At 39.3% G+C, this 17284-nt stretch overlaps 1 protein-coding gene across 6 annotated transcripts in view; it reads right to left on the reverse strand.

Moving 5' to 3' along the window:
- The window catches only part of LOC117213552 (semaphorin-2A), a 553485-nt gene that overhangs the window by 38749 nt on the left and 497452 nt on the right, over positions 1 to 17284 (reverse strand). For all 6 annotated transcript variants that reach the window (XM_033458979.1, XM_033458980.1, XM_033458978.1 and 3 more), the window contains one exon: positions 15299 to 15350. In XM_033458979.1, the coding sequence (XP_033314870.1) occupies positions 15299 to 15350 (52 nt within the window). The remainder of the gene's footprint in view (positions 1 to 15298; positions 15351 to 17284) is intronic.

The following is a 17284-nucleotide window of genomic DNA, read 5'->3' on the forward strand; positions in this document are numbered from 1 at the left end:
TGAGGGATTTCTTGCACGGGATTACTATCGAGTAATATTCGGTATATTTCGCTACACAAGACATAATGTTACAAGAAAACGTTTCAATGAATAGTTGTTAAAGTTGTATGGCACGAATAATAGTAAATTCTACGGTAAATTAAAAAACACAATGTTAACAATATCATCAGTTTTCTGCATCTTCCAATTTATGGAATGCATCAATGTGACTTCCGAACGATTCAATTGTCTCGAAAGTTGGAATTTCGTATTCAAGTGCATAAAATACATCTGCAACTGTAATATAATGGGTTTGCATAACTTATAAAAAGTTTCAGAAACGAAAGAGGAGGAGACATTTCTACCAATATTTATCGATCCAAGAATCATTTCACGCGAAGATTACGAAAACACAGCTGTCTTCTTATATTCATCCATATATTTCCATTCACGTGCAGAATATTAATATCGAGGAACGAAGCGGCGACGAGACGATAAATTTCGCAGAAAACCCAATCTCGTCCGTCAATAAGCACGGAACAATTACGGATTATCACGCTTCAGATCGCGCTGAAGCGGGCCGCTGCTGTATGCGTCTTTTTTTCTCGGGTTTTCGCGGTTTAGTAGCAGAGGCAGTTTGCGCGACAACGAGAATCACGACGACGACGGGGCGAGACGGCGACAAGGACGCAGCCAGTGCCACTGCAGGCAGGGGTTGTATGGCTATTTGAACACTTTCGCCATAAATTCGCGCGAGAGGGTACTCGAGTCTCGTTCGCGCCGCGCAATACGCCGATCCTTCTCCCTTTCGTATTCTCGTTTTGTGCTCGCCTCTCCTCCTGCCTCCTCGCGCGTACTGTTTGTACTTATAGCAGCGGCGTGTCGCGCCTTTCGGCCGATTCGAGGCTCGTTAGCGCGGCTCGAGTGACGGGGGGTTTCAGTCGGTCTTCGAAAACGCGACAAGCAACTTGCTGAGAGAACCGGCAGACCACGTGGAATAAGGAGAGGGAAGAGCAGAGGTGAAAAGCGAGGAGCACAAGAAACAAAGCAACGATAAACAAGAGTCACCGTGGTAATTAAAAAGTTAAGCTGCTAAGTAGCGATACAATCGCGAAGGCAGCGCAAAGTGAAGGACAAATACAAGAGGAGAAAGAGGGGTTGGTTTGACTTGGATGAAATAGCTAGGGAGAATAGAAACAGCAACTTGGATGAAACAACTCTGTGGACTAAGCACGGAATAAGGCTAAGCAGTGAGTGTAGCATGGTTCGAGAAAGAGATAGACACGCTCGACAGTTACTTCTTCGGATAATAGAACCGTTTCGTAAGCTCCAATTACCGGCATCGTCGAGAACCATCTAACGCGAGCCTTCTAAAGTAGCACGCTAGCTAAGAATTCTCTCTCTCTCTCTTTTTCTGTTGCACTGTTTACAATTTCGATGTTTGTTCGACGACGAAGGAAGGGTTTCTCCACCGCAAACTCGATGTTCGCAGAAATCTTACCATTCTGTCCAGTCTCGTATACAGTCTTCTCCCTGCTCCTCCTTCTACGATGTTTTCTCTTCCTCTTATCTCGTTCTTTTCCTTTTTTACCCTGCTCGGTCGAGACGGTTCGCCAACCGCTACTCTGCAACGGCGACCCCGGCGAAACTTTCTAGACTCCCGATTTCTCGGTGTCGCGCGCGAAGCGAGGAAAGAAATCTTCGGCAAGACAAACTCGGCCCGCGATCAAACGAACGTCGCCACGGCGCGTCTACTCTTTATTTTTCCACGACAACACGGTATTAAAAACGGGAGAGGTGTAATGAACGCGAAGAACAAAGACCAACGCGAAAGTTTTCTTTAGATTTATCGCTTCCAAGTAGAGTAAAAAAAAAAAAAAAAAAAAAACAAGGAAGAGAAAGAAGAACTACGTCGTCGCGGTGTTAACCAAGTCTAGGATTACCAAAGACCATACTCGAGGAATAATTTTATTTGGGCGTGAAACGAGAACGAAAAATCGGGAAAATGAGAAGTGTAAACAAGTTTGCACGGAGAAGAAAAAAAAAAAAAGAAACTAGTATAAGGAGGATTTCGCGAACAGAACCGTGAGAATTTTTCATTGCAACTTTCGTAAAATTTTGTTTGTCTTTTCTTCTTCGCGATGCGGCCCGGTTGCCGCTGCCTTCGCCGTGATTATCCGCGGAACGGATTTAAAACTGCGTTAGCGCCGGCTCTACGAGCACCGGTGCGCCACCGTCATTACATTTATTTACAAGTTTCCAAGAACAGCGTCGCGCCATGTCTAAATACCCAAGTAAAAAAGAGGAAAAGAGAGTTGGTGCGCGAAATCCTTAAGGATTTCTTTTTTCCTGAATTCATCGCTCGCGTATCTATGCAAAACACGAGCAGAACATACGTATATCGCTGAAACTGACTGTGGAATAAGTAGAATGTATTATGAGTAGAATGTACTATAAAGTAAAATGTAATATTCTGAACGTCTCCTCAACATCTCAAGTTTACTACTGATGGAGTTCTTGAGAAAAAGGAAAATTGGGTACCTACACTATAATAAAATAAAATAAGAGATATCTGGTTTAAATATACTTAATGCTACTTAAAAGTAAGTATCTATATGTAAGATATATATGCTATCAGAGATGGAGAAAAGATATACCGAGTTTTTGAATTATTTATAGAAATTCCAATATGACCACATTTTTTAAAGAAATGGAATTACGTGTTTTTACTATCGTCGATTTATTGTACTTTCAAAAGCGTTCAAGAATGTCAATATCTCGTTGAAACCAAATTATTAAAAATGAATATTTCGTCAGTGCTATTCTAATACAATTAATCATAGCTTAACTCGAAAATTGTGCCAATAAGTATACTAAAGCCTAACAGATCCAATGTCTATCTTCTAAGGAGAGAAACATCAGTTCTTAACCATACCGAATGACAAATCACGTCCCAGGTAACTATAAAAATTAATTTCGCGTACGCGATAGAACATTTCTGTTACGAATTCAAATTAATCGAACGTTTATCAACCACTGCAAAATAAACTATCTCATTGCAGAGTTAATAGATTTCCGAGAAAGCGGGGTGGAAATGTAGAAGCATAAATTTACGGTCAACCCGAGAGAGAAAAGGGTTTTCCTTTTTTACCCTAGTTCGCGCGTATTCGAGAGGCGAGATTGTTACCAGAGAGGCAAAAAGCAAGAAGGAGAGAGAGAGAGAGAGAGAGAGAGAGAGAAGAAGAAGAAGAAGAATGAGAGAAAGAGCTGTTGGTCTCTCGAATGCGGCGGCTGGCGGCGCAGAAGAGCCTCATCAAACTGAAATTTCGCCGGGGTCTTATCCTAAATTCATCGTTGCAATAAACTCCGCGTTACAGCTTGTACACGACCAGTGCCTACCCCCCTCCCTCCCGCCCCCGAGACGAGGGATGTCGGCTCCAAAACGCGACAGGCGAGAAAAGGGAAAGGAGGAAAGAAACACGAGGGTGAACACGAGGCGTTAGGGATAGAAATTCCGAAGGCAAAGCAGGAGTCTCGAAGTTATACAGAGTGGCCTGCGCGCGAAATGTATATTTAATGCCATCATTCTGGAAAGCAGCGGACCTGCCCGTTTATATTTCAGTGCTTGGCAGAATTGTTTGCTACTTTTTCTTTCGCTGCCAACCCCTCGATATCCAGCCATGTCATCTTGTACATGTACACACATAAAAAAAAAAGAAAAGGAAAAAGAAAAAAAAAGGAAATATCGGGAGAGTACTCTCGTCGTATATTTTATCGTTGTTTTCGGATATTCTTCTTTTAATTTGTCGTATAATTAAAAATGTTGACCATATTTCGAAGAATCTTTGTTCCATATTTTCTTCTCTCCGCGAGGTGAAAAGAAAAGTACGGAGGATGAGAAGTAGGCGGTAGCTTGAGTAAGATCTCTTAATTTCGCGTCGAGATAACGCTCGGTCCCACATCGTAATAAGGGTAGAGTAGAAATAAGAGAGGCTGAATGAGAAGTTTTTAATCATCCTCCGTATTCCCCAGTCGTTGCTCTTTCTGAACGCTGCTGTATTTCTAGGTCACCGCGAAATTTGACAAAATGATTTTTTTTTTGCAAACTTCGGGGCGTCGAAGTCTCTTTCGAAACTGCAGAGAACGTCGTACAGTAGTTCAATAGTAATAAGTTTGTTCATATAAAGTGTATATAATTATTTATATTTATATAAAAAATGTATTTTTACATATAATAAATTGTATATTACATAGTGTATAATAATATAATACATAAAACACAATAATCATTGATTCTAAAATACTTGGAAGCAAATAATTATTCGTCATCGCGGTCTTATCTCATCCTGGACCACTATGCGTCGTGTAGAAGAATTTAAGCAGTTTCGGAAATTCCTCCTGATTAATGCAATACCCAAGGCACATTCTCGATAGTCTCGATCAATCGCTCTATTTATTCAAAAAATATTTACACAGCGCAAAGAATTAAAAGCGTTAGAAATTAATATCGCTAAAATTACACGCTGCACAGAGGGGTTGCTACCCTATTGTGTTGTATTTCACGTGAACTCGTCAGATAAATCACGATTAACACATCTGGTACCGGTGGTACGTTACATTCGTCAGAGACACGATTTTCATTAAACGAACAAGTGTACTCTTCAGCTTAATACCGATATAAAATCAGAGGGAAAATGTAACGAACGTGCGAGGAATTATCGTAAATGAATATCGCGATACAATTTCCAGAATCCATTTCTTGCCCCTACAAAAGACCTGTGCGTTATATTTTTCATCGAAAGTGTCACTGTACAACAGAGATCAACAACGATCAAAAATCTCTGTGCGTTTTATCATTAATTTATTTATACCATCTGTGAATTTCATCATATTCCCTAACGCCATAGATGAAATTATTTTTCCAATCACTTCTGCCCGAGGAACAAAGCGGTCGCTTGTCAGGCGAAAATTAACAAATCAAAATAGAAGAGCTACGGTGATCGTGGTTGAAATAATAAAGCAGCCGAACTCATTATTACCGCGTTCCACGGGCATAAAAAGCGCATAAATCTCGCGGACGTGGACCAATATAATCCGACCAGCCGACTAGCATCACCGGAAGCTCTCTCAGCCGCAGCATCAGCAAATCTGAGAGAGAGGCACAACGGGTATCTCATCCGCGGCTTTACAGCCGTGTAAATCCCACGGAGGGCTTCTTAATACTTTACTGCCGTCATGTAAACGTAAAACCACCCCAGCGTCCAATCTTCCGGAGTTGCAGTCGTCGCTGTTGCGCCAGGAGTTTCAGTCGGGGCTGATGCGATGCGGTTGCTCCGAAACGCGTAGGTGGTATCAGCCGATATCGTGAATCCTGATCTTCACCCGGATTGGACGTTGTTTTATTGGACGTACCGGTGTTTTATAGATTCCGATTTTCTCCGGCCCGATGAAACCACTTGAGCTTCTCTCGTTTGAACTTTAACCTTTTCCCTGCTTCCTTCCTCCACTCTATCCTGTTTCTGTGTACCACATCACTCAGACACGATTTGGAGTTCCGTATTTTTGATCGACGGACACGACGATTTTCCTCGTCGATCGATCTCCATCGATGCAAACCAGTCGTTCTTTCTTCGTCGTTTCGTACCACGTAGTTTTTCCTATTTTTTCTGCTTCTTTTTCTTCTTTGTCTTTACATAGAACACTTTACCTTTCACGCTGGAAGAGCAGCACTGGATAAAATGCAGAATCCGGCCTGGTTGATCTTATCATTCGATGCATGTCTCCGTAGTCAACGATAAAGATACTGAGATTGTCTGGCTCTAAATCATGGGTTTCCTTTGAAGAATTTTCTACATCGCGTCCACTCGGCTCTCCGTTTCGAGAGCAACGTTCAAGGATAAGTTTCAAAGGATTTTTCGATTGATTAGTCGGTGATTGGACATCGAAAAGAACAGTAAAATTGACATATTTAGATATGTTATACGCGACTTTGGAAAAGTGATTTACATTTACCTTAGACTCGATGACATAGGGACGTACAGACTCGTGCTAACTTAATAACAGTAATATTTCTATGTTTCTTATTATTCATAAGATATTTGTGAAAAATTAGTAAAAGGTATTAGAATATAAAAATAACCACTTTCCTATTAAACGTATTTCAACAGCATACATATCAACTACCATATTACAGACAACATACGTACTATACAATTTAACACAGTAAGATAGATCGATAAAGAAGCCTAAACCTCAGGACTGAAATAACTTTATCCACCAACTTCGCGAGCCGTCATTATTCCGCAATCTAAAGAAACAACGAAAGATGGAAAAACTTGTGCAATTCCCTTCCAGGCGACGACCTCATGTCAATCCCTCGTATCAATCTAATACCACAGTCGATACTTTTCCATAGCATCGAGCAACTGAGAGTTCAGTTTGTTAATTCGTTGGAAAAAAAGTACACGAAGCAACAGCGAAGTAAGAAAATTACCGGGTACGAATGATTTGTTCCACGTGTTTTCGCGAGTATGGCGCCAACGCTTCTGCAAGATGCACGAGCCCCGACGAGTATGTCCCCGGTCGTCCATTGTGAGCACCACGTGTTATAACTTGCGTGAAACGTATGGGGCGCGGAGCAGTTCCCTCAGGACTGACGCACGGCCTCGAAACTTTTCTTCTCCCCCTTATGAAATTGTAACGCAGACACGGATTAGCATGGAGCCCATTGTCTGGCCTGTGCGCCAGGGAAAAACGCACACGTTCGCGTGACACGTCGTGTCGCGGAACCACGCTGCGATACCGTCGAATCGATCCCGTGTTACGCGAGATGGACGGGCTAAGACCGCGTTTTCCGACTCCATTTTCATTGTTCCTCGTTCGTCGTCGACAGGTCTGGTTCGATTTAAGTCGGTGAAATTAATGGAACCGACGATCGTTCCCTCTCGCGAACCAATTCTGTCGCGTTCAAACGCTTCATTATGGAAATAGACAGCGAGCGAACCATACCCAGTGCCAATGAGGTAATTTGGTATACGCGTTACTCACGGAATGGACTCTCGTCGATCCTGGATTAGGATTGATTGATCGTGTCTTTGATTACACCGCACCATACCGCGCTTCGTGTTTAATATTCCGTTTGACGATGAGGAGAAGTTGCAAATTGTATTTCCTTATTGAGCTTTGTCTATTAGGTTGAAGCAATACGGAATGATACCTTTTTCAAGTCAGATTTCTTAAACATATGTAGATCCTTGGATATTTCATTAAAATGAGTTTTCTGTAATTGTATTCAATTGTGTAATCTTCCTAATAATTATCTAATTATCTCATCCATTCTGTATTTATAAAAATTATCAATTTTTTCATTCTTAAATTTAAAAAAAAATGATGATTTATAGTTTCTTGTATTATACATCTTCTTCCTTCATACTAGGATTGGACAAAATAATGGAAACATCTCTTATATGTCACATACATGTACAAATGTGACATAGGGTTAGATAAAACAATAAAACACCTGGTATATGTCATATCTGTATATGTATATGACATATAAGAGATGTTTCCATTATTTTGTCCAACCCCTGTACATATTGAGAGGATATAGATCTTTTAAGAAGTTTGGCAATAAATAAATTGCTACACAAAGGTCGACTTTTTGTAATAAATATCATACAATGAATATTGGTTTACCAGGACGGAGTCACTTAAATATACATAGCTTCCTTTCTTCATCATCATGAATATATCCGACATCGCAAATTATATTTCATCTGCAAATTATCATAAATCACAACTTACATCAACCACTGATAATATCAATCTTCTACCTGATCTAAGCTACTCAAACATTATCCTCAAGAAATGATCAATATCCTCAATGAAAACAAGGTATTCTTTCATTCCCACCTATCTGTTACCTTTCAACAAACAACAAAGAACATAATAAGCCGTCCAATTTCGAATGGATCAGAGCGTGAACAAACAGAAAGTGCGAGGTATAGAAAGACGGAAGTATCTTTGAGCGTATCAATTTCCCGTAGCCGTCTAAACCAGAATATACCGCTGCTGCGGTCTGCCCCCGGACCGCAATCGCTATACATGTATGCAAAACACGAAATTGCATCAGAAAGCACTAGGCCCGTCTTCTTACCTACCCTAACTCACTCTTTTCTCCTTTTTCCTTCGTTTTCTCTCTTTTTTCTCCTTTTTTTCGCTTTACAGTTCTCCACGTAACGCAACGGTCCCCTTACTTGGCCAGCGCGAAACACCCCCGGGGGTTCGGTCACAGGGGGGATGGACGGTTCTGTGGCCTGGCTGAGCCTGCGCTAACGTTTTACGGCCACGTTACCACGCCACTACCACGAGTAAAATCGAAATCCCATTCCCGTTAATTCTCCATGGAATCGAACTCTGCGGTGGCAACGCCGGCCTCGCAATGGGATTTCATTGTAACTGCGCCCGACTCCGGGCCGGCTAACTTTCGCGAATTTTTCACGCTCCCACTCTTCAAGCCTTAAGCAACGTCGAGATCGAGTTTAACCCTCTCTCGTTCGAATTTTACTTTCTGGTAACAAGTATGTAAAGTCCCACCGCGGAAATCCACGTTCCAAGGTGTCTCGGTTGTGTTGTTCGTCCCACCGTGGACCCGAACTTTGTAATGACACCGGGGAACCTCGGAAGTTTGTGGAACCGCAGACGGAAGATTCTTCGCAGGAGCGGTAATATGGCATTTATTAATGGGAAAATTGAAATTGGTTGAGCGTTTCAATTACTTGCGAGTTCTTAAGAAGATTTCAACTGTATTATTTCAATTTTGTTTCGCTGCGGTAGTATCTGGCAACGAGCAGGATTAGGATCGAGCCTCAGTTTTCACACGAGAAATATTATGAGATATACATGCGCCTACTCAAAACGATAGAAATATTTTTTTAAAAGTACGTTACAAATATTTCACTTGTAATTTTAAAAATATATAACAATCCTGACATTACGGTGCTCGTCCGTCTTCTAAGTCCAAAAAGTGAAAAATCTATGTTTGATGATTGAAACAAGAATCTTATATGTTAATTAATATGTTCCAGCGACAGTGAAACGTAAAGATTTTGAAGGTAAATCAATATGGATGGGTGATGTGGCGTTTGAAAACCAGACGCTAAACGATGGACGTGTTAATGTTTGGCCACGCCATGATGGTACCGCAATGAACAAAGTCGAAACCACAGTCACCCGGAATTCTCTATGGAACTAAACTCTGCGGTAACGTCAGCCTCGCGATGGAATTTTATTGCAACTGTTACAGTGTAACCGTTCGTGTCGAGCAACTTTAAACACAGAACAGCATCGTAACGTGACAAGATAAAAGATGAACTTCTCGTGAGTACGAACTGTCATGTACAACAGGAAGATACAAGTTTAATCGAGCGTTAGAGATGAAACTTGGTGGAAAAGGTTGAAGACATTCGATTTCTTTAACAAATGTTCATTACATCTCCATATTATCGTATTAAACAACGATTTATTTATTTAAACTTAAAAAGTACACGAATGAATTTAAATATCATCATATCACTATATCAATATCAATATGAATGGGATATTTCACACATTTTTATAAGTATAATTGAAATCTTTCCTACTTTGTATCCACATTTTGAAATTAAAGCAACCCATACATAGATTACAAATACACCTGAATCGTTCTATATATCATCGTAACACAATCATCTTGTAAAATAATATCTCTTCCTCATCCTACTCTTGTACCACACTTTTGTTATCCTCTGTCTCTTACCAATCAAATCGTCACGTCAATTCTCCGAAAAATTTCAATTTCACATCCAGTTCGAATGCCAAACGGCACAAAGCACGCTAGCGTGTTAAGAGCCATCGGGACAGGCGTGAGAAACACGATACGCGACTGTTTTACGTGCTTCAATTTACCATTCGCGAACCGGATCGACGCGACGATCATAATTAAAGAAAAAAGGCCACGCTGGAAACATGATCTGTAAGCGGCTGACCATGGTCCCTGTCGAAAGAACGAAACTCGAGCTTTATCCTTTTTCCGGCATACGTCCAGCGATCGCGCGCGTTGTTCTCCGCTTTTAAATTATTTTTTTTCGTGACAATCGTCACATCTGGCCATAGAGGCAACGAGAATGGGGTTGGTTCTCTAGTTTCTTTCTCCCTTTCTCCCCTCTTTATCTCTTTTACTCTTCAACGTTTCTTTTTCCTCTTTTATATATTTTTTCTTTTGATTCTCTATTTGGGGTGGTTTTCGGTTTCGCGACAGGTGGTATGGCAACGATACGTTGCCCGAATAATTGCGTTTTCGAATTGTCGTTTCCTCCCTCATGGTGGAGCGTCGTTTCACCGTTCTTTGTGCCCAACCATGAAACCAGTATCGAGAAAGACTTTTTCTTCATCCCCGTCGAAACTCTTCGCCCCTCAGGGGAATCCGGTGGAATTCAATGGCCGATTTCAATGGACTGTAGAAGGTAAAGATACGTGAAAAGCTACTCTTCGAGGTACGTCCGATACCTCGAAAATTGTTTTCTCTTACGTTTCTCCCTCTGCTTCTTCCATCTCCTTTTCACCAGCCCTTTCTATCTTTCTTATTTCTTTTTCTTTTTTATCTATTATTATTATTATTATTTTTTCTATTACAATTAATCTTGTTTCTTTGTGCTACTCGTTATGCGAGGAAATTTATCAAATCCGAGGACCCTCGCGATTGATTCGAAGCGTCCGCGTGTGTGTTTTGCGTCGTTCGAGTGTAACGCGCGCTTTTCAATTTATTGGCTACAATCCACTCGAAATTTAATAACGTTCCACGTGCTCGTTATCTCCGCTTGTCATCAATAACTGCGGCTCTTCTTGTTCCTCTGTACACTAACACTTTGTCGTCGCCGCTTTTCGTGCAACGCTCTGGAGGATCGCGGCCGTGTTCGCGCGATATTGCGCCAAAGAATGACGCCATACCGAAATCATTTTTTTTCTCCACTCTCCGCGAACAATCGAGGGAAATAGTCTTTCATATTTTAAAATGGATCGGTCGGGAAATTTTTATACGGGATTTTATTATTCCTCGGCTTTAAAATGTAAAGGTGTAAAAATAACCGTGGATTCGTGGAAATTGTATAAAAGGTTGTTGTATAATGAACACAGAAACGTCAAATCATATTATATTCATGTTTTAATTAAGATATCACAGATGAATAAAATTTTGGAACGAAAACAAAAATGAATTTGAGACAAAGCATTTTGATGAATAAAGTTAATTATGAATTTTTATGAAGCATTAATAAGTTTCTTATTTGTTTATCTTTAATAGCGATCGTTTCACAAATTTATAGATCTTTATTTCTTGTATCAATCCAGTTAAAATCCATATAGAATGTTGCTCACGTTTTATGTTTCTTACTTTAACCAGTATACTTGCAGAGTAAAATAAAATTATTTATAACTTGAAGACTGAGCCCTAAACGTTATTTTTGTAAAGCAACTTTTATCATCGCTTTGATGTCTAGAATCAAGCCTATTAACATTCCCTAGATATCTTGTGACACTCTGTATAGAAGATTATTCATGCAACATCAAATCCTCGTCAGAAATATCACGTACAAAAGATAAGAATTTAAAGCGTAATACGAGAAAAGACCTAATACCTTATAAAATAACACTTACATAAGACGAAATAAAATGATCTTCTGAGAGCTAATTCAATAGCATTGAACTGCCCGATATCCATAACAATCCGATTGAAACATCGTTTAGAAAAATCAATTCCATCGTCGGATTGGCCTTCTCGACGAAACAGGAATCGAAAATAAGATCGGTTGGTCGTTCGAGATAGCCCGTTATCGAGGCTGAAGTCGATCGCGAGACGAAAGGACGGACAAAACTAAAGAAGAACGAAAGAAACGACGGAATGAAGGTTAATGGCAATTTCGATGGAGGCGTTTCGAGTAATGGACAGAAAGAAGAGAAAAAGACAAGCGAACGAGGTATCTACGGATCGGATTTCGGTCTTTTTAAAAAGCGTTGCAATGTGGTCGGCACAGAGGAAAATGGTCGGCCGTCTCGAGACTTGCGATCGTTCGACAAGGTTAAAAAGCAATTTTCCTTCCCTGACAATGTCGAACAATCGGACTACAGGTGACCACGGTCACATCGGCGTCACCGACGTCGGTACCGACAAAGCAATTCCGATTCAATCTTCCTGAACGAACCACAACGATGGTATCCCTGGAAAACGAGCGCCAAGTGCAGCGCCGCTCAACAAGAAGTGCACCTGGGCGCAGGAAAAATTTAACCAGGTGCGGTTCGGCGAGATGCTAAACGAAAGCATGGACGCGATTCAAAGCGGCGTATAAAGAAGATTGCAGCAGTTTCATTGGCGCAATTATGCTTCTCTGGTGTTCTTAAAACGCCTGGTCTGCTTCTCTGTTCTTTGTTTTGTCTTGGGAAATTGTGAAAATTGTACTTTGTTTCGTAGAAAATTTGTTGTAGTTGGATTTGGAATTAGCTTCTAAATGATAAAATAAAACGATAAATATCGCTTTATCAAAGGTATCGACAATGAAATGTAGTTCATAGTACGCTTACGCGTATACATGGATTAATCTTTATGCGTTCGTCTACGGAAATTGATTGAACTTTAGTCGACGTATCATTGTAACTGAGTCTTCGTATTCTGAGGATATACAAAGATATATGTACCATTAAAGTTGGCTTTTTTTCACTCTGAAGATATACAAAGACACAACATAAGGAACACAGAAAAAGATGAAGGCTAAAGAATTCGCCTTTCTTGCTTCTAAAATCGAAACTTTTTAGGAGTAACCAAAGAATTAATTACGCAGTAGAAACAATCCCCTTTCAAGATTTTCTGGGTTACATTCAGGTTAAACCTAAATTTAAATATGTTTATTCTGATAATTCGCAATCCGAAAATTATAACATCTAACGCTTTCACACGTATTCAACGACAGAAATTGTCCACTCTCACTCATGCAATTAGACTCGCACGAAAATTCCATTTTTTCCAAACATCACGGCAAGAATATAATACGAAATCAACTAAAAAGGCAAAGAGTTTCCTTCTCTCTCTAAAAGAAAAGGTTCCACAAAATATGAAATTTCACGGCGACCACCATTTCCAGTCTGCGTGCATTAAGCCGACATCGATTGTTCGACGTTCGCGGCACGACGAGAACAGAGTCGCGCCAGTGCATCCAGGCGAAATGGAAGAAAAGAGTGCGTGGAAAAATCGGGACACGCAATGTTCGTCTACAATGGATCGCTTAGAGGCAAGTAGAGTCGTCAGCTGTCACGATGATGTAGACGACGTTTCTGCCGGGATGATTGACAGTTTTATGGGGGACGACGAAGACCGTTTTTCGGATTTACGAGCAGAACGGAGTTTTATCGTAGCGCATGAGGGGGTCAAGCGTTACACGACGTTTGATGCTAATCGAAGCGTGATGCTGCAACAGAAGGCGGTTTTCGAACGTTGCTACGTTTGTTCGTTGTTTCCTCGAATTAAATGGTACGCGATTCGTAAAATGGCGCGCGAAGATGCGCCGACTGCCACCGGTCGTAAGATCCTGCGTATAGATTCATTTTTATTGCGCCAACTGGAATTCGAGGCGGACGGAGGTTATAAATGTAAATTACTACTTTTGTTGTTTCGCTGCCAGCTGTGCGATCCCTGCGTGTATCGGGCAGAAACAACGGGGGGTAAAATCGTGAGCATACAGAGGGGAGTTTTATGAAAACGAAGTTGATATTCTGTTTGTTTGAAAAGTAGTGGGCTGTTTCGATCTATGAATTTTAGGCGCATATGTATTTTAAGAAGTGATTAAGTGCAAATTACTTTTCATTAATCTATTAGTTTTCTTAATGGATTGCAAATATTTGTTGCAAATACACATTTTTATGAACGCTGAAGAAATAAGAGAAACACTTAAAGATACTGTTGAGAATTGTGGATCTTAATTGCCGAAATAAAAGTAAAGGAACACTAAGGTTACGCTTAGAATTCATATTAAAATAGTTTTAGATTTATTTAATAAACGATTTCCAGGATCTTCGTCGATATACATTCGCACGCGTCTCAGCACTCTCTTTGTCTCACCGTCTTCCATACCAGACTGCCAACGGAACAGTTACGTTTATCTGTTTTTCGAGACGCCGCACATACACATACTTCCTTCAACACACTCATATTCACATGCGTGTGTCACTACTACTCGGACAATCTAGTCTAGCACACAAAATTATACATATCTCAATAGAAACATTTATTTCCTTCGTCAAATATTGTCATTTTTAGAAGAGTTTTATTATTTTTCCTATACTCTATACATCCATATATCTTTGAATGTAACCAGAAATGTATAAGAATCTGTAGTTCAGTTATTGATTCGAAGTGAATCATGAAAAATGCACCAGTCAAGGCACGAAGTATAATTAATTATATTTTACAAGATTCATCATTTTCATATATTATACATTAAGCAATAACATTTAGGTGCTCATTATTGGCGATAATATAGCTACAATAAATATAAAAATAAAAGATTAAAATAGCCACGATACAATGCGTATAATAGTAATTTAATCTTCGTTAATAATGCTATAAACGTCTTTTCATTCAAATGTACTACTGGTTAGTAAAAAATATAATTTTCTTTTGTAAGAAGAATTTTTTATACGAGTCTCCAATTTTCATAGCTGCTATACATATTTCTTGACCACTCTAAGAGTGCTTTAAAGTTTTCACTCGAAGCTTACTTTCTTCCATCGTGGAACTTTTGAAACTGACATTAAAAGTTATTAGACACCATGATCAGAAACTTTAATATCATATAAAATTCCAGAAGTTGTCGATTATACTACCAGTAATAAACCATTCGAACTAGAAATGAGGATAATATTTCTGCGCTATGGTCCATAATATTTAAGGAAAATTTTAGTGAGTGGTATTTTTTATAACCAAGAATCAAACTTCATAATCTATTATATAAGATATTATGTATCTTATTACCTTATTATCTATTATTATAAAATACTATGAAAATGAAATGTAGAATCTGATGAAGGGACGCAGCATTGGAAAATGACAGTATATGTAGTATTATTCCAATGTGAATACAAAAATATGAGGCTATGAGAATGAAAGTATATAATGAAAATATGGAATAAGCAATGGGAAAATATAACAAGAAAAACGGTTCGTTGGAAAATAAGAACGTGCGTGCAAATACTTTTTGTAGCCACCTTATGTGTTAAAAGACTGTGAATTACTCACCTCGCAATTAGAATGACTGATGTTGCTCAGATTCAGCCTGAACACCTTGTCCCTGTAACAAACGAGAAAAACGAAAATGAGCCAACGGTGGTGTAACAACAATTCGCATTAAACGCGGCGATAGCCGAAAGCTCGGGGTATAAATTTTCATTCCGTACGTCTGTAAGATACATTACCCCTGCTGGGCTGCAGGCTCGCCTTATCTAGTCACCGTTATGTATGGTTGTGTAGGAGGCGTGTGGCACTTTGCTTACGGCATTCTGCCCGGCACGGCGGAACTGCTCGCGAACGCCACGGAATTTCTATGAGCATCGAAGGAAGGAAACCCTCGTCCCTACGTCTACCAATCTCCTGTATCTTCTTCCTCGACGGAGCCCTAACTTTCTTCGTTTCCGTTCTATCGCTTACTTTTTATTAGGATTTCCTTTGACGCATGATCCTCCGGCTAGGCCCAAGGTTATCAAACAAAAAATATACGCACACGTCATAAGACAATAACGAGGACGTGGATTGTCATGCAATTTCATATCTTTATGAAAAGAGTTGTTGAACTGGCGAATGGCTACCGTGGCGGATAAATGAAAGTTTAAAATTTATACACTATGAATTTCAGTAACTTTTGTATCAAAAGCTTTTTATCATATTCACAACACTCATATATTCTGTGGCATATATTATATTTATTCGTTACTCTTATTAAATATACATCAAGTTCATCAAATTATAGTACCTTTATATATCTTTTATCTTATCAATTTTCTTTTCTCTGTCATTCCATACAGTGATTTGTTTCGTACAATCTAAAAACTACGGCGAGTACTCTACTCTAGATATTAGGTTGTCCGAAAAATTTCTTCCGTTATATAGAAATAATAGATGCACAACGTTTCTTGTTTTATATTATTTTGTCGAATTACATACGATCCATTTTCTTCTGTTGAGATAAACACCGCGACATTTCACAGACGTGGTTTCACGTTTCACATTTGTACGAAGGTACGCTGTTGTAAAAAACATGTTTGCGAAAGAAAGACACTTTTCGGACAACCTAATATTTTATACGTTTCAGTATATTATATGGATTCTTTGGATCTTTGCATTTTTAAATTTATTATAACTGCATAAAAATACATCTAATAATAAAGGACCAAGGCAACGGGGTTTCTCCTTCGGAAGATTTTTCCTCGATTCAGCGAATACAACCCTCTACTTTCCCCCTAGAAATTCCAATGGCGTTAAACCAAACGTTTGTATGGCCGAAGTTACGTGTTCCACGGAATCATCCGGAACCGGGAATTCGGAACAATTGAAGCTGGAGCTTCGATTATATACAGCTCGTGGGCATATTTAATTTTCGTTTCCACGGCACCTTCGTAAGGATTCGGCGAGTTATTCACAACGAGGAAATTCGAAGTTGCCTGACCTAGAAAATGGAAACCTTCGAGTTTTCCAGCTCGCTACGCTGCATAATATAAGAAACTTTCTTTATATTGATAACTGAACTTTGGGATATATTTTACTGACTTTAAAAGTGAAACATAGACATACGTGTATAGAAACTGGTATAATATTTGTTTACGAGTGTAATCATGTTTGACTGCATTAATCATGTTTTCGTATATATGATAGATGGTAAAATTGGTGAAACTGGTAAATCCTATGCAAATAAAGTGGTCACACATTGGAATCATTATAAATTTCTTACCCCAAAATACTTTCTTCCATCGATAATTTAACTTTTCTATTTCTTGAGAAGGACTGCAAATAATACAATTACTAAGAATATTATTACATATCAGAAATAATCCTTGATCGTTACACAGAAAAACAATATTACTTTGAAATATTTTTGGAAAGTCTTACAACGAGAAATCTTTAAATATGCTCGAAGCACAAAAAATTCACGAAAACGGAATATTTCAATTCATTTAGAAAATCAAAAGATTCATCCTCATCCAATTTCGTACATCACTTTCATCATTACAA

This window comes from Bombus bifarius, unplaced genomic scaffold (genome assembly GCF_011952205.1).
Source record: "Bombus bifarius isolate JDL3187 unplaced genomic scaffold, Bbif_JDL3187 scf7180000009125, whole genome shotgun sequence".
NCBI lineage: Eukaryota > Metazoa > Arthropoda > Insecta > Hymenoptera > Apidae > Bombus > Bombus bifarius.